Source organism: Hyla sarda, chromosome 2 (assembly GCF_029499605.1).
Source record: "Hyla sarda isolate aHylSar1 chromosome 2, aHylSar1.hap1, whole genome shotgun sequence".
NCBI classification, from domain to species: domain Eukaryota; kingdom Metazoa; phylum Chordata; class Amphibia; order Anura; family Hylidae; genus Hyla; species Hyla sarda.
In genome coordinates this window covers 46,779,988-46,798,714 of record NC_079190.1, presented here as the reverse complement: position 1 = coordinate 46,798,714, position 18,727 = coordinate 46,779,988, and the positions used below count along the sequence as shown (strand labels likewise).

The 18,727-nt window shown below is 48.6% G+C and overlaps 1 protein-coding gene across 3 annotated transcripts in view; it reads right to left on the bottom strand.

The window, feature by feature from the left end:
* The window catches only part of ZMYM2 (zinc finger MYM-type containing 2), a 122,453-nt gene that overhangs the window by 17,015 nt on the left and 86,711 nt on the right, over positions 1 to 18,727 (bottom strand). For all 3 annotated transcript variants that reach the window (XM_056561712.1, XM_056561711.1, XM_056561713.1), the window contains exons 15-18: positions 12,652 to 13,540; positions 12,460 to 12,570; positions 864 to 958; positions 576 to 714 (exon numbers count right to left, since the gene is read on the bottom strand). In XM_056561712.1, coding sequence (XP_056417687.1) covers positions 576 to 714; positions 864 to 958; positions 12,460 to 12,570; positions 12,652 to 13,540 — 1,234 coding nt within the window. The remainder of the gene's footprint in view (positions 1 to 575; positions 715 to 863; positions 959 to 12,459; positions 12,571 to 12,651; positions 13,541 to 18,727) is intronic.

Here is an 18,727-nt window from a genome sequence, read left to right as displayed (position 1 = left end):
CCACAATCTCCACAACAGAACTATGGCTCTCAGCTGTATAGTGTGGTAGATGGCATGTGCTGTCTACCACTACATGCACACTCAGATCTCAGAATGCTGTACTCTGGTATTTGCCACCAGTTGGATCCTCTGTGATTCGACATTTCTAAGTTATTTTTGGCAGAAAAAGCCCTTTAGTCATGACAATGGCCTGAAAACACTGACCATAATGAAATTGAAAGACAAAAAATAAATAAATGAAGAGGGGTGTTGGCGTCAGTATTCTGGTCAGCATATAACATCAGTAGTTCTAACCCAAAACCAGGAGTAGGACCAAACCATGAAAGATACCAACATTTCCATCATACCAACTTGGGCATATGTAAACATGTTTTTATTAAATAATAGTGTTTTAAAGGAAAATTTTAAGCAGCAATAGGACAGCAACATGGATCCTCATTCGTTTTAAACCGATCTTAGATCAACATACAGTTCTGGTGACCAACGTTTAGAACTGTAAAACTGCAGGTGGTTTAGGTCTTTTAGTCAAAATATGGCTGATAAAATACTATGGGTGTATCAGGGTGCATACTTACATTCTGTGAGGTCATCTGCAGCTATTCGTGCTTTTACCCAACGTTTCCAAGAATTGATGCCATAGGAATATTTCAGTGAAAACAAAGACTCAGAAGTTTCATTAAATAACCGGTCACAGACTGCTTTCCTCTTTGCCCCCTTTAATAAGCATAATATTATATTATTGAGAACGTATACAAATAAAATCTGACTAGTAAATTCAAAATATTAAAAAGGAAGAACTGCCACAGCCTACCAAAAAGTACAAGTAATCTAAATAATTTTGAAATGTAACTATTAAAAAGTACCTTTTTCAATGGTTTAGGCTTGGGCTGATCATCATACTCCTCTTCAAACACAAGAGGCAAGAGAAACTCGCTTTCTGTATCAAATTCCTCAGCAGCTGCAAAGGGGAGGAGAGAAAAATGTCACATCACTAAACAAATTAGCCCTTTTAAAAGGAATTTTATCATTATTAGGTTCCACTTATAAGTCAAAAATGTCTTTTGTTTTGTGGGGCTTATCAAATTGAGGATAAGTCAGAGGACATTATAATAAGACATAACACATTGGGGGAAATCAAAACTTGTCAAGAGGAAAAGTTGCTGAGTTGACCATAGCAACCAATTAGATCACTTTCATTTTTCAGAGGCCCTTTTAACTTTTCCTCTGGACAGGTTTTGATAAGTTACCCCCAGTAACTTCCATTTGTTTGCAAAAAAGAGATTTTCTCTATCTGCTCCATTGGGGGACACAGACCTTGGGTATATGCTGTTGTTGCTAGGAGACTTGACACTATGGAAACCAAAAAGTCGGCTCCTCCCAGCAGGATATACCCGCCAACAGAGCCTGAGGTAATCAGCTTAAGCTTAGTGTCGGAGGAGATGGGTCTCCCCAGACTTGGTCTAACTTATTATTTTTTCAGAATAGGGACGTTTAGTTTCTTATTTCCTTTTATTTTCCTGTTGTCAGGTGGGTGCTCAGGAACATAGCGTTGACTGTTTCCCCATTTGCGATTGAGGGGGCACAGACATTGTGGATGTACTGTCAACCCCCTCTCGCCAACGGCCAGCGCCTGGGGTTGTACCTCATGGGTCCGGGTCCCCTACTTTTCCCTGCACGTCTCGCTTTTCAAGCCCGGCATGATGCAGGATACTAAAAGCTAGCTGAAGACTTCATCAGGAAGACTTCATTAGGTAAGTTCTTCTGACTAAGGTGAGTATATTTCCCCCCCTTTTATCTTAGGTATTGGACTCTCAACAGCTGGAGGCACCCTTTTTTCTATAAGGGTTTATGGGACTGGCCAGGAGGGGTTCTACCCTCCTTTTTACTCTACCCGAGATGTTCTACCAGACCCCGTGCGTTCAGCCTTCCCTCCAGCCTGGGTTTCTTCCCTCTCACCTCCCTCCGTCGGCCCTCCGGGGGGACTCGCTCCCCTTCTCCCTACGCTTTTCGCAAGCGTAATAGGGGTGTTTCCTCTGAATCATCCCCGGGGTCTTCGGACAGGTACGGGCATTCCCATCTTAGGTCTTGCCCCGCTACCTCAGCTTATCACAAGCGTCCCTCTTCCAGTCACCGTTCTGGCTCTCCAGAGCTGCGTACCGAGTCAGTCTCTTCCTCATCTAGAGCCGCCTGAACGTGTTCCCATTCACCTGGAGAGCTTGTGGATGAGGTTTCCGAATTGGCACCCGTCTCAGAGGACCGCTCTGATTCTGCCAACACGGTGGACTCATTGGTTTCGGCCATAAGAGACACCTTTCATCTAGAGAACCCAGGAACTTCGGACGTGGCTACAGAAGTTACCTTTCATCGTGACTGACCTCTTCCAGGGCTGCCTCTCCTCGTTCTCCTTCACCTGGAGAACTTGTGGATGAGATTTCTGATTCGGCCTCCGACTCAGAGGGCTGCACGGATATGCCTGATGTGATGTACTCATTGGTTTCGGCCATAAGAGACACCTTCCAGCTAAAGGACCCAGGAACTTCGGACGTGGCTCCAGAGGTCTCCTTTCTTCATGCTCGACCGGCACCCAAGACTTTGTGCTCTCTCGCTGAATTTGATACCCTGCTGGAATCCGCCTGAAGGCACCCTGACTAAAAGTTTCAGAAAACGAAGAAGGTTCTAGTGCAGTATCCCTTCGCAAAGGACCTCATTGCTCGGTGGACCTCCTCTTCAACTGTGGATCTACCGGTCTCCCGCCTCTCTAAGGCAACTGTCTTGCCGTTGGCTTTTGCGGCTGCCTTCCAGGATTCAGCGGACAAGAAGGAGGAGACCTTGGAAAAAATTTGCCTTTGAGACAGCAGGTTCTTACTTTCTTCTTGCTTTTGCCTGGGTGTCAGATGCACTTTCAGTATGGTCTCCCAACTCCGCCGGGGTAGTATTCAGGATCCCTCCAGGGATTTATCTAGACTAGCTCTCCGAGGCTCCTATGCTGGAGATTTTCTGGGTTCTGCTTCCATGCGCAGCCGCTGTGCTGCCTTTGCCACAGGCTACCCGGTGGCCCTCCTATGCTCCATGTGGCTTATAGCCTGGAATGCGGACACAGCCTTCAAGAAGTGAGGCGACAAGCAGAAAGAGTTCCGTATACCTCTGGATAAGGCTCGCAGAACCACTTTCCATCGGAAGTCCTCCTCCTTCCGGTCCTGCGGACCTTTGGTACCGACAAAGGTCCAGCCAGGCGCCTTCACGGGGAGAGGGCTCCCTCCTTCCTGACCCGTCCATCCCGAAGGTCGGCTTACTGTTCCGGCTGTTCGGCGGCCCCAGCAGGCACCCGTAAGCCTACCTAGGCCTGAGGGGTCGCCCCACCTGCCGACTTTTCTCGGGTGGTTGGTCGTCTTACTCTTTCGGGATGCCTGGACACGCACCTTCCGGTTTCCTGGATCAGGGATGTTGTAGCCAACGGATACAGGGTCGAATTTGCCTCCCTTCATGGGACTGCGTTTTTTCTCTCTAGCGGAGGCATTTCGGGGTGCGTTCCAGTTCCCTTTCTACCAGTAATTGTCCCTGTTTCTTCAGGGGAACGTTTGAGTTTTTTTTATTCCAACCTCCTTGTGGTCCCCAAGAATGGCGTTGCTGTTCTCCCAATCTTGGTTCTCGAGCATCTCCACCAGCATCTTCTGCTTCCCATTCCAAATGGAGTCTCTTCGTTCGGTGCTGGAGTCCATGGTTCAAGGGGAGTTTTTCTTCCCTCAGTGGACATCAAGGATGCCTGCCTCCACATTCCAATATTTCCCGGTCATCAGCGGTACTTCCACTTTGCAGTTCCGGACGGCCATTTTCTGTTGTGGCTCTCCCTTTCGGTCTGATCACTACTCTGCGGGTCCTTACTAAGGACCTGACGCCTGTGATAGCACTGTTATGGACAAGAGTTGTTTCAATGATTCCTTTCTTGGTTGACCTCCTAATCTGAGCCCCATCCAGGGCTCAGACTCTGGGGAGTCTTCGTCTCAACCTCCAACCCTTGTTTTCTCTTCTGTTGGATGATTAATCGTGACAAGTTCAACCTCTCCCCTGGGGCTCTAGTTCGACGCGCCCTCTGGCCGCTTTCGACTGCGCTGGACATTCGGTTCACTCTCTTGTCAGGAGTCAGATCACTTCGGCATTCTGCTCCAGTTTCCATTCGCTTTTGCATACTGTCTTGGGTCGGTTGCTTGCGTCCGTGGAGGCCGTGCCATTCATCCAGTTTCATCACCGACCTCTTCAACTGGTGATTCTCTTCCGGTAGGACAGGTCCCCCTGCCTTTCAGGGGCGCTCCTTCCTGCCGGTCTGGGGAGGTGTTCTAAAGGACCAACCGGTCTGGGGCCTTGGTCCTCCCAGAAGCCCTTCTCCCCATCAACATGCTGGGACTAGGGCAATTCTATCTTTGCTTGCTTCTTCGGGAAATTCCCTTCTGGGCGCAACTCAAGTTTCTGACCATTTCAGCGATCTTCATTCCAGACATACTCAACTGGTAGGTGGTCTGTCTCAGCTGGTCCTCAGCCGTCCAAGGTGAGTGGTTCCCACATCTGGAGGTGTTTGCAGTGACCTGCAACCTCTAGGGCGCTCCCGGCGTGGACCTCTACTAGTCCCGCCACAACTGCAGCATTCCTCTTTCCTGTTCGGGCTTTGCCCTATCTTATCTGTTTCTTTGTCGGGCCTGGCCCTACCTTATCTGTTTCCTCCCCTTCCTCATTCCAGAGTCCTGAGAAAACTCACAGAGGAGGGCGTTCCCGCCATTCTCGTGGCCCAGACTGGCTCCGGCGGGCGTGGTACGCTGTCGCGGTCAGGCTCCTAACAACCTACCACTGTGCCTTCCCTCTCGCCCAGACCTCCTATTTTAGGTCCCCTGTGCCACCCCTTTTTACCGTCTCGGCTTTTGACGGCGTGGAGGGAAAGACCGTGGTTTCTCTCCCCAAGTGGTTCGCTCCATGCTGAGGGCTCGCAAGCCTTCCTCTGCAAAGATTTACCACCATACCTGGCGGTCTTATTTTCATTGGCCCTTTTTCATTCCTTTTCAAAGTCCTCTGGCGTTCAATTCTCAGGTCCAGACCTGCCTTAGGGAGTGGCACACACTGCCCCTCCTTCTTGGTCCCCTTCTCCGCCTTGGGGCTTACACTTGGTCTTAAGTGCCCAGTAAGGCGCTCCTTTTGAACCTCTCAGGGACGTTCCTCTTCGCCTCCTTCCCCGGAAGGTGGCGGTCCTTATTACTATTACCCGTTAGGTGGGTGTCAGAGTTGGCAGTTTTCTCCTGCCGTTCTGCCTTCCTGGTTGTATACCAGGACAAGTTGTTTTGCGTCCAGGTCAGTCCTTTTTACCTGAGATGGTTTCGAATTTTTCATCTCAATGAGGATATCGTCCTGCCATCCTTTTATCCGACCCCTTCTCATCCCAGGTAGTTTTGCTTCACAAACTGGTTGTGGAGAGGGCTGTTCAGACTCAGTGACTGCTCAGTCACTTCCTTTCGGCAGTGTGACTCCTTTTGTTTTTTCCGGAAGGTTGTCTTACAGGACGACCTGCTTCTTCGGCCACCATTTTTCGGTGGATCCGGTCTGCTTACCGCTGCAAGGGGAAGATTCCCCCTTCAGGGTTTTGGCTCATTCTGCCCGTTTTTCGGGGCATGCCTTTCTCTTCGTGGCTTCGGCCTCGCAGTTCTGTGTGGCGGCCACATGGCCGTCTTTGCTCTCTTTCATAAGGTTCTACCAGATTCATACTTTTGCATCAGCTGATTCTACTCTGGGCCGTAATGCGTTGCAGGCGGCGGTGGCCCAGCCGTTCACCTGACTGATTCTTTACCCACCCAAGGGACGGCTTTGGTACGTCCCAAGGTCTGCGTCCCCCAATGGAGCAGATGGAGAAAAGGGGATTTTTGTCTTACCGTAAAATCCTTTTCTCGGAGGATGCATTAGGGGACACAGCTCCCGCCCTTTCTTCGGTGTTCCTGTGTTTGGTTACCTGTCCGAGTATATGTTCAGTTATTTATTGTTCTGGTTGCCTCGGACTGGTCTAGGTTCGCTACCTCTCGGTCATCTCCTACTGCTTGGTGACTAAACTCATTACCTCAGGCTCTGTAGGCGGGTATATCCTGCTGGGAGGAGCCGACTTATTGGTTTCCATAGTGTCAAGTCTCCTAGCAACAACAGTATATACCCAAGGTCTGTGTCCCCCAATGGATCCTCCAAGAAAAGGATTTTACGGTAAGACAAAAATCCCTTTTTTTTTTACTTGACGTAAAATCTTTCTCGGAGGATCCATTGGGGGACACAGACCGTGGGTGTATGCTGCTGTCTCTAGGAGGTGTGACACTATGGTAATAAAATAAAAAAAAGTCGGCTCCTTCCAGCAGGATATACCCGCCTTCAGACCCTGAGCTAATCAGTTTAAGTTCCAGAGCAATAGGAGGAGACCAAAAGGTCAAAGAAAAACCCAAAACTGTCCGAAGAAAAAACATAACTGAACACACCCTCGGACAGAGAACCAAAGGAACTTCCAAAAAGGGCGGGAGCTGTGTCCCCCAATGGATCCTCCGAGAAAGATTTTACGGCAAGTAAACAAAAATCTCCTTTTCTCTATCGGCTCCATTGGGGGACACAGACCGTGGGACGTACCAAAGCAGTCTCTTGGGTGGGCAGATAAGCAGTCAGGCAGACGGACTAGCATCAGCCAATGCCAAAGTATGAACTCGGTAAAACCTCGAGAAAGTGTGCAAAGACAACCAGGTAGCCGCCTTGAAAATCTGCATGGCCGAGGTTCAATTCTGGAGAGCCCAGGATGCCCCAACAGAACCGGTAGAATGAGCCACAACCTTGAAAGGAGGAATCTTCCCCTTACAGTGATAGGCTTTCGAAATGGCGGACCGAAGCCACCAAGAAATGGTGGCCTTGGAAGCAGCTTGTCCCTTGCGATGACCTTCCGTGAGGACAAAAAAGGAATCACACTGACGAAAGAAGTGATGGAGAGATAAGAACGAACAGCCCGAACTACATCCAGCTTGTGTAGTAAGCACTCCTTAGGATGAGAAGGAACGGGACAAAAAGACGGGAGGACAATGTCCTCATTGAGATGAAAGGCCAAAACCAGCTTAGGCAAAAAGGAAGGATCTGGCCGGAAAACAACCTTGTCCTGGTGGATCACCAGAAACGAAGAACGGCAGCAAAGAGCTGCCAATTCAGACACCCTCCGGATGGAGGTGATAGCAACAAGAAACGCCACTTTCCAAGAAAGGAGGCGGAGAGACACCTCTCTAAGGGGCTCAAAGGGTGCACCCTGGAGGGCATTCAGAACCAAATTCAAGTCCCAAGGGGGAGAGGGTGACCGATGAGGAAAAGCGTGCGCCACTCCTTGAAGGAAGGTCCGGACATGAGAATTAGAAGCCAGGGCCAAAACCTGACCTTTAAGTGAACTGAGAGACAACCCTAGTTCCAACCCAGACTGTAAAAAGGAGAGAAGACTGGGAACCGAGAAGGTTACCGGGAAGAAGTCCTGAGCTTCACACCAACGAAAATAAGACTGCCAAGTACGGTGGTAAATTCTTGTGGAGGAGGGCTTACGAGCCCTGAGCATGGTGTGAATGACTTGGTCTCAACCGCCACGCCGTCAATTGCAGCGACTGTAAATTGGGGTGGCAAAGAGGACCCTGAGAGAGCAGGTCCGGACGGAGCGGAAGGTGCAGTGGAGCATTGTACGGGAGCCTGACTACGTCAGCGTACCACGACATTCGGGGCAATTCTGGAGCTACCAGAATGGCGGGGACATCCTCTGTCTTGAGCTTCCTCAGCACCGTGTGAAGGAGCGGAAGGGGAGGGAACAGATAGGGTAGGGCAAACCCCGCCCAAGGAATCACTAGGGCGTCCACGGCCAGAGCCTGAGGGTCCCGGGACTTGGACACAAAAGGAAGGATCTTCCGATTGTGCCGGGACGTGAAGAGGTCCATGTCCAGAATGCCCCAGAGGTCGAAAAGTTGCGCGAAGACCTCTGGATGTAGAGACCACTCGCCTGGGTCGAGTGAGGACAGACTGAGGAAGTCCGCTTCCCAGTTGAGCACTCCCAGAATGTGAATCGCCGAAATGGCCGGAACCTTGCTTTCCGCCCAGGTGAGAATCTTTGTCACCTCGGCCATGGCTGCCGAGCGCCACCCTGTCAATTTATGTACGCCTCGGCAGTGGCATTGTCCGACTGGACGCGGACAGGAGGGGACTCCCAATAAAGAAGACAGAAGAATTGCCCGTAATTCCAATATGTTTATCGGAAGAAGGGTCTCTCGGGGAGACCAGAGTCCCTGAACCACCCAATCCCTGAACACGCCGCCCCAGTCCGACAGGCTGGCATCCGTTGTAACAACCTGCCAGTGAAGGGGAAGAAATAGCCGCCCTTGGAGAAGAAGGGGGGTGCGGAGCCACCAGAGCAGAGACTGACTGACCCTGCGAGGGGGAACAATCTGACGATCGAGGGACAGAGGAGACCTGTTCCATCGAGAGAGAATCGCCAGTTGAAGGGGGGGGGGGGGGGTAATGAAACTGGGCAAAGGGTAAGGCCTCCATAGTTGCCACCATCTGACCCAGGACTTCCATACAAGTGCGGATGGGGACTGAGACCTGGGTGCGAAGGGAGCGGACCCCCGAGAGAAGCGTCAGATGTTTGTCCGGCGGGAGACAAATTCGGGCAGAGGCCGTGTCGAATCGAAGTCCCAGGAAGGTTAGAGACTGGGTAGGACGGAGGACTGACTTGTCCCGGTTGACCATCCACCCGAAGCGATCCAGAGTGTGGAGAGGGATGTCCAGATTCTCCAGAGTCTGGGCTCTGGTTGGAACCTTGATATGAAGGTCGTCCAGGTAGGGTATCACCGAGATTCCCCTCGACCGTAACAGGCCCATTACTGGCGCAAGGATCTTTGTAAAGACCCGAGGAGCCGTGGCTAGACCAAAGGGGAGGGCTACGAATTGAAAGTGCCCCTCCAGAACCGCAAAGCGGAGGTACCGATGATGGCCTGGAAATATTGGCACATGGAGGTAGGCATCCTTGATGTCCACCGATGAAAGGAACTCCCCTTGTTCCAGGGACGCCACCATCGAACAGAGAGATTCCATTCGGAAGTGGCGGATAAGAAGGTGGCGGTTGAGACGCTTGAGGTCTAGGATTGGTCGCACAGAACCGTCCTTCTTGGGGACCAAAAAAAGATTTGAATAGAAACCCCGAAACCGTTCCCCTGGAGGAACGGGAACGATAACCCCCTGGAGAAGCAGAGACTGGAGAGCCGCACGAAAGTGCTTCGCCAGCGGAGGAGACTGGGGGGCCCTGGATCGAAAAAAAATCGATCCCTCGGAAGGGAGGCGAATTCGATTCGGTAAACACTGGACACCACACGTCCCTGACCCAAGAGTCCTGAATGTGTGAGGTCCAGATGTCTCGAAAAAGTAAGACTACCTCCCACCCGAGAAAAAAAAACGTGGGTGGGGGCCTCACTTCATGCAGAAGTGGGTTTGCGGTTGCCTGATTTGGGCGGAAAACTGCCGGACCGGTTGGAGTCCGACTTCCAAGACGGGCATGTCCGGAACGAGGGAGCCTTCTTGTCCCGTGAGGGCACCTGCCCGGACCCTTTGCTGGAGCAAGAGGTCCGAAAGGAAAAGGACTTCCTTTGGGAAGTAGGGCGAGCCTTATTTTGAGGTAACAAGGAACTCTTACCTCCCGTTGCCTCAGAGATAATCTCATCAAGGAGTTTGCCAAAAAGACGGCCACCCGTAAAAGGAAGCTCAGTGAGAGACCTTTTGGAAGCGGTATCCGCATTCCAAGCTTTAAGCCACATAGAGCGGCGGAGAGCCGCTAGGTGACCTACAGCAAAGGCAGAGCAACGGGCTGACTGCATGAAAGCTGCACACAGGAAGTCCCCAGCTTTAGAGCATTGGAGAGCTAGAGCAGATAGATCCTCTGGGGGGGATCCCGCTAAGATATCCTGATGGAGCTTTTGGCACCATTCCGACAGAGCCTTGGACACCCATGACGAGACGAAGATGGGAAGAAGAGAGGAGCCAGCTGTTTCAGAGGCAAACTTCACTAAGGATTCTACCTTCTTGTCCGTGGGATCCTTGAAGGCAGCGGCATCTGCCAGAGGCAGTGTAGTCGCCTTAGAGATCCGGGAGATTGGTGGATCCACTGAGGGAGGGGAAACCACCTTAGTGACAAAATCCTTGTCAAATGGATAACGTTCTTGAATCGTCTTGATTCCCGGGAACCTCTTGTATGGATGTTTCCATGCAGATTCCAGAATGTTGTCAAAGTCAGCGTGAGAGCTGAACCTTTGAGGTGCTGGCTTAGCACGATGAAAGGATACTCCTGGATTGACATCCGAAGATCCTGGGTCCTCTAAGTGAAAGGTGTCTCTTATGGCTGTCACCAATGAGTTCACCGTTGCAATTGAGTCCGAGCGGTCCTCTGAGTCAGACGCCGGCTCGGAAGCCTTGTCCACCAGTTCACCAGGAGAATGAACGAGTAGAGGCAGTCCTGGAGGGGGGCGACCCTGAACGGGTACACGGCTCTGGCGTGGCAGAGCGGCGACTCCGAGAACGTCCTCTGGAGGAGCGACGTTTGTGCCCAGATGACCGGAGGGGGCGGGACCCACGAGGGGAATGCTCACGTCTATCTGAAGACTCAATGGAAAAGTCAGACAAGGCACCCCTAGTACGCTTGTGAGAGCGTGAAGCATGTGGAGACGAGGAGCGGGCCCTCTCAGAGGCCCTGCGTAGGGAAGACCCCTTCAAGGCAGACACCACTTCCCGGGAGGCCTCAGCCACCGAACGGGAGACTTGGGTCAAGTCAGCAATATACTGGGTTAGGGAAGAAACCCAGGCTGGTGGAGCGGCTGAACCCACCGGAACTGAAAGGGCATCAGGGGGTACAAGGGGGTCTTTGAGAGCAGTGGAGCAGGCAGGGCAAGTGGGCTCGGTAGAGCCAGGCATTTTGGTACTACAGTGCTTACAGACAAAATAAGTCACTGACGTTCCAGGTTTCTGTTTAGAGGGAGGAACAGCTCTGGGTACGGACATTATGAGAAAAAAAAGACAGGAACTTTCTCACCCTAGTCTGTGTCCCCTGGCAGCTGCAGTGAGGAGAACGGCTCCGTGCCACTAGTGTGAGAAACAGGCCAGCCAATAGTAGAGGGGGGCGTGCCTGCAGCAGAGGCACTAACTAATTGGCCCGCTTCTGACTGAAAAATCGCACCCACGGCGCATCAGAAGAGCTCCGTGGGCGGAGCTAAAGACAGGCAGAGAAGGAGCAGTAATGGCACCCGCTCCTTGTCCCGAGTGCACATGTTAGTCGCATATGCGCTCGGGGAAACAGAGCAGGCGGCCAATACGCCGGCAGGGACTGCCGGAGCAAGCGAAAGAAAGCCGGCGCTGAGAGCGCCCGGCCCGTACCAGCGCCGCGGCTGTCAGCCGCATATAAAGCGCTGCCGGAGAAAGCGAAAGTAAGCCGGCGCGGAGAGCGCCCGGCCCGTACCAGCGCCGCGGCTGACAAACAAAATATATGCCCCCTCAGATGCCACTGCTCCCCCAGAATAAAAGTCCAGAATAAAAGTCCATCCCCAGTAAGCCAGCCTCATAACCTGAAAAGGTGGGCCAAAAACAGGGGGTCTCCAGAGGTTGCAAGTCCGCACCTGAGGAGAAAGGGGGGGGGGGGGGGAGGGGAGAGAGGGAGATAAGTACTTACCTCAGTCAGAAGAACTTACCTAATGGAGTCTTCAGTGTGAAGTCTTCAGTCAGCTTTAGTTACCTGCATCACGCCTGGCTGCTATGCGCGAGCGAGGAGAGCAGGGAAATAGGGGGACCCGGACCCATGAGGTATCAACCCAGGCTCTGACCGTTGGAGGCGGGGGGGGGGGGGGGGTAACCGCATATACGCAATGTCTGTGCCCCCTTACTCGCAGTGGGTAAAAAGGGAACCGGAGTCCCTGAGTCCCCACCTGAAAACAGAAAAGAAAAAGGAATACAAAAACTAACACGTCCCCAAACTAGGAAAACAGTCAGAAGACCTGACCATGTCCACCTCCATCAGACACTAAGCTTAAACTGATTAGCTCAAGGTCTGAAGGCGGGTATATTCTGCTGGGAGGAGCAGACAATTTTTTTTTTTTTTTTTTTTAAATTACCATAGTGTCACACCTCCTAGAGACAGCAGCATACACCCACGGTCTGTGTCCCCCAATGGAGCCGATAGAGAAAAAGTGTTTTTTTTTTTATCAAGTTCTGCCAACGTCTCGATTTTTTCTTTTACATGTACTTATTACATGTAAAAGAAAGACACAAAGCATAGACTCCCAAGCAGCAACACAGACAAAGATGCAAGATTCCGTGAAATAAAGTTTCATGTCATTAGGAAATGAAAGAATATACTTCCTAAAATATTCTATACATAAAGCCTAGGTTTCACCTTACCCCTTGGGAAGTCAATTTCAAGATCCAGTTCTGGTTCATATGGCAAATGTTGCAGGCCCAGCAGACTCTCTGCAGTGCAGTTTGTAGAGGCATCCATATTTGAGCTATCATCTAAAGAAAAAAAATAATTTCAGAATTTACTATATAAAATAGTCTCCAAAAACATAAAATTGCTGAGCGATAACTCCACACCTGCGTCAAACGTTTCTTTATCGTCAACAACTGTTATATCCAGCTCATCAGTTTCAACATAGTGCAATGGACTATCATTCAGCAGAAACTCCTCTTTGCAAGTTTCCTCTTTCAAATCTTCCTTCTTCAAATTTGTTTCTTCTTTCAATGATTCTTTCTTCAGTTTTATTTCATCTTTAATCATGTTGCGCCAGTCTTCTTCCTTTAGTGCTTTACAGTCCAGTTGATGTTCATCCTGTACCTTGTTGTCCCCCTGAATATCTTCTATTAGTGAAATGGAATCATCTATTTCTATCACTTTAAAGTCTTCCTCCTCTAGTTCGCCCTCCTCCTCTAGGGCGCCCTCCTCCCCTAAGGCGCCCTCCTCCCCTATGGCGCCCTCCTCCCCTATGGCGCCCTCCTCCCCTATGGCGCCCTCCTCCCCTATGGCGCCCTCCTCCTCCTCTATGGCGCCCTCCTCCTCCTCTATGGCGCCCTCCTCCTCCTCTATGGCGCCCTCCTCCTCCTCTATGGCGCCCTCCTCCTCTAAGTCATCTTCCTCCTTTACGTCATCTTCCTCCTTTACGTCATCTTCCTCCTTTACGTCATCTTCCTCCTTTACGTCATCTTCCTCCTTTACGTCATCTTCCTCCTTTACGTCATCTTCCTCCTTTAAGTCATCTTCCTCCTTTAAGTCATCTTCCTCTTTTAAGTCATCTTCCTCTTTTAAGTCATCTTCCTCTTTTAAGTCATCTTCCTCTTTTAAGTCATCTTCCTCTTTTAAGTCATCTTCCTGTACCATTAAATTGTCTTCATCTTCTACCTTTAATTCTACATCTTCAGAACAAAGCTGTTCACCTAGTTCTTTTATTTTGTCCAAATCAGCTGGTACCAGAACAGGAACTGGGACCTGTGAGAAATATTAGAAACAAGTATTATATTGCTGTTATTAAAGAGTTAAGCCATACTCTGATCAAGTTATTGAACATGTGTAGAAGACCATGCTAATGCCATAGAATCGTAAATTGTGGGAGGCTTGAAGTCCTCTAAAAATGTCATAATTTATATCACAAAGCTAAATTTTAATTCTCTCGTTATGCATCAATAGTGTCAAAGCTGCAATCTCCTCCCAAATTAGACATTAAAACAGTGTCGATAATAAGGAATCCTGTTAGAATGCAGATTAGAATAATCCTTAAAGCGTACTCTCATCTCCCCCAAATAATAATAAACTTATGTGTTAGATGTTGTGAAGGGAAGTGTCATATCATCATATTTATATCAATCTATCTCACATCAACTATGCCCTATATTAGACCTTTGTAGGATAGAAATGTTGTACAAACAGGACATGACTTGGGGCATGTCATAAAACACAATATAATGGCCATTAGACCAGGGGCATATTTTGGGATGTTGTATAACATTCCAAAATATGGGCCCACCTAACCTGTTCCATACACGTATCATGGTAGCCTTGGGATATCTGGCCAGGTCATAGAGAGGCCAAAGCACAGGTGGCATTGTCTACAAACATTCTCTGGTATGTGCCCACCAAACCTGTGTTGGTGCCTGGGGATATTTGGCCAGATAGGAGGGTCTTAGGATATTGTATAACGCTAGATATATATACCAAGCTGAATGGGAGGGAAGGAGTGATCCTGAGAGGCAGCCACCAACACGGGAACAACTCCATGAGGCACTGAGGATCCAGGCCCAAGAAATATAGACTGCTGTCCTGCCTCATCTCCCAACACTCCGATAATCTGCTAAGTATAATCCTGGGCACCCTCTTTCCTCCTCTACCTTTGCCCCAACTTCCCTCTCTTAGTAATCTCATCCTCTTTCCTCCCTGCAACCTATAACTTTGCCCCAACTTCCCTCTCTTAGTAACCTCCCCTCCACAGTCTAACCCTATCCTTCCTACCCCAAGACTCACAAACCTCTTCTCTCACTGACCCTCTCATTACTATCACTAACTCCTATAGCCTTAGGGACAGAAAGCTGTTGTGGATTGAGCGCCTGTGTGAGTGTATTGGTGTGTAATTAGGTGGGTGGGTAAGATATTGTATTGGGTTAAATTGTAATGTGACTAGTATAATGTTAATGTGTTGAAGTTGCCATTGTTGTATACACTGAGATACATTGATATTATACGGATATGTATATATGTTAGCTAAAGTTATATAGTGTGTTAGTGAATAAACCTTTGTATTATTAACCCTGTGTTGGGAATTACTTAAACCGTACATCTACAAAGGGAAACAATAGTAAGTTGTTAACACTTGGAAAAGGAAGGAAGGAAGGAGGAATAGTATAATATATTTATACATTCCCTTTATCATTGGCGATATCCTTTATCATTAGGATACCCTTTGGTATATAACCATTTTATATCATTTCCCTATATCCTTTATCATTGGCGAGCCCGGCCCGACTGTTTTTTATTTATTTCTTTGTGTTGTTGTTTTAGTAGGATTGTGTTATATTGTGAACGAAGATAGGCGGAGAGGCGTGGACAGGTAACATACATACACGGGGAAGTGTTATGTTATACTGTGCGTCTAGACCTTGAAGTTTGGACAGATAGCATAGTTTTATTTAAAACAGGACACAGGAATATATTTAGGAACAGCGAACCTATTTGTTTAATTTTTTTTCTAAGGTGTTAACAATTTTTTTTTCCTTTGCGGGTAAAACGGCGAACGATTCACTAAGTAAAAGAATTCCATACGCATACTTTCAACCATAGACGGTAGTGTTCCTAAGGTGACGTCCAGCTGGTCGGGAAAAGGCGTTCCGGAAGAAAAGGACCTTTTTCAAGCAGCACGAAAGGGACGAGAAGGACAACACTAACCAAGATGGCAAAGGAAAACGTGAGTATGGACTTTTCCACACTAAAAAATTTAGCACAACATAGTAGTTTTGACCCTATACCCCCCACCGCATACAAATCAGCAGAAATGTTATGGTCCGCTTTATTAGATCAAGCATATAAATATGATAAAATGCATATTAGCAAAAGATGTGTTCTGAACAAAACTTCTAAACGGCTTAAGATGTTGGCAAAGCTAGTGTATTGCTTTGAGGACACCATTTGGAAGCCTGAACACAGTGAAACAATTGCTGCTAACAGGAAGGCAGACACGGTAGCTGATATACATAATTATCACTGCCATAGCTGCTTAGATAAGGTTAAACAAGTGTGTACACTGGAATACCAGTTAGAAGAAGAAGCCCAGTGTACAATTGAAAGAGGCAAGGAAATTTGTATGTTGGAACCAAAACTCTCTGACCAGGAGAGGTATTGCTCTGACATGGACAAAGAGCTTCTTCAATTGTACACTGAGATCAATCAGTATAAAAATAGAATGACATCTACTGATACAATGATAGCAACACTTAAGGAAGATCTGGCTGCAAAGTCGCAGATGATTGCTAACCTGCAGCAGATCATCACTAATCTGTCTCGGCCTAGTGCACATAGCAAGTTGCCCTTGCCAAGGAAACACGTCTGTGTTACGGAGTTGGCAGAGGGGGAGACAGGAGAAATGGCTCCAGTGCCTGATGGGGGTCGACTACCTCAATCTCCAAGTCTGGATGATAGGCGACAGGTGGAGCGTGGGTTATCATATCCTCCAACACCTATGGAGAATATGGATAACAGTCCCTGTAATAGGGAGGGAACAAGTGTGCTATTTGGTAGCGGATGGGAAACTGTAAACTCAGCTTCCAGCCTACCAAGGCAAACAAGAAGGGTGCCGGAATTTTATCCTAACCACAACGGTATGGAAAGGATAAATTTCCTGTTAAAGATCTGCAAAGAGATCCCTAGTTATGATCCCAATGTAGATCCATTTACCTCATGCGATATTTTTGAGGGGCATTGCAACAAGTTTTCAGTGGCCCCTCAAAATCGCATGGAGTTGTTTAAATTATGGTTGCCTACACACCTTATCCAGAGGTATGAGGCAACAGGGAAAATGGACCCCAAAAATGGCAAATTTCATAATGAGGAAGAACGCCTTTCAATACTTATGAAATTAGCAACTGGCCATTGGGATGTTACCCCGGATATCCTGACTAAATTCAAACCCACCATACATGATGAGCCCTTGTCTCTGTGTGGAAGGTTTGAAGCAATGTACAGGAAGGTAACAAAAGATCAAGGTAGAGGAGTTCCACAAGGCATGGTGCGTATGTTTGTGGAAAGATTCCCTTACCTGGAAACTGCGATCCGGTTAAGTGCAGCGAAAGAATCTTCACTCACGGATGCAGCTATGATTATTGACCAGTACAGACGAGATCTGCTGCAAAATAGAAAGTCTGTAAAAATTAGGGAGCGTGGGAATGTCCCTTTTAGATCTCAGGAAGCACGTAGACACCATGCTAAGCCATACAGACCTGTCTACCCCACAGCTCCACCATTGGAAAACAAGCAGTCAGGACACATTCGTTGTTTCCTGTGTCTGCAATATGGGCACATGAAAAGGAACTGTCCACAAAGTTCCTTCAAAACAATTGCCCACGATAAAACTGGCAATAATAACGGTTTCAAAGTGAAACCCAATTATGTCAAACAACATGGGGTACAGACAGAAAAAAATTTGGAGAATTTACAATGGCAAACTAGACATGTTGCACTTGTAAATGTCCCAAGCAAACCAGCTGAAAACTCGTTAAGGTTAGAAGCTATGGAGAATGTTCCAGCTGAACATTCTCAAGTGGCAGTATGTACCACAAAAGTACCTACTGGGAGTTTGGTGCACCTTGACTGACGGTCAGGGATCCCTAGACATCTGGCTCCAATATGTGACATCATATTGGATTCTTCAGGGAGACCCCACATTGAAGCCAGAATAAAAAATCAGGACACTAAGATCATGCTTGACACTGGTGCGGAAATTTCCATTACTAATGTGAAACATGATCTACACCCCAACAGCCCTCAGTGTGTGGTGATCGGATTTGATCACCAACAAGGGGGGGTGAGAGCCCACAGAATAGAGGAAGTTGTCATCCAGATTGCCAGACATATGACACTGAAGATCCCAATGTGGTATTACCCAGGTTCTGATAACATCATTGGTACCGATATAATGACACAGAACGGATGGATCATTGATTTGGCAAACTGCATTGTGTGGAGGGGCCCCAGACAAGCAAAGGTGTGTGTCATACAACGCCAGTGTCTGGGACCACCCCTGCCTGCAATTGAAAATTCTGCCAACATGCTGGAACACAAATGGCCAGAGGTCTCACATAACATAGACCTTGAACCCATTGTGTATGAGCATCCAGGTTTGTGGGCCCAAAGTAAAAATGACTGTGGGAAAATTGTAGGTGTTCAGGTGGACATCCAAGGGCCAGACCCACCGCCTCAACGACAATACCGTTTTTCACCAGAGGCAATGGAGTCAATACTGGACACAGTCCAGGATTTGAAAGAAAGGGGCATGGTCATAGAGGGCAATTCTAAATGCAACAATGCCCTCTGGCCGGTGAAAAAGAAGGACACTAATTCTTTCAGGTTGACTGTAGACCTAAGAGTCCTTAACAAATACACCCCCATGTCTGCCCCAGTAGTTGCACAGACTCCCGACATAATGGCAAGAATAAGCGGCAAAAGTCGCGTATTCTCGACCATTGATGTTGCCAACGGGTTCTTTTCCATTGAACTGACAGAGAGCTGTAGGTACAAGTTTGCTTTCACAGTGGGGGACAAACAGTACATGTTTTGTGTACTCCCTCAGGGGTTTCACAGCAGCCCTACATATTTTCACCAGGCATTGGCGGCCGTACTAAGTGTGTTTTCACGGCCAGAATGTCTGCTGCAATATGTAGATGATTTGCTCCTTCACACAGAGACCATGGAAGAGCACTTGGCTCTGTTGAGGGAACTGCTGGGACTCCTGGTCCAAGCAGGGCTCAAACTGAACCCTCACAAGGCAAACTTGGCTAGGTCAGAAGTAACCTTCCTTGGCGTCCAAATTTCCCATGAAGCCAAAGGCATCATGGCTGCCCGCGTGGAAGCCATGGTGAAACTACCCAGACCAGGCACTCTTCAGGACCTGCGCAAGTTCCTGGGAGTAGCCAA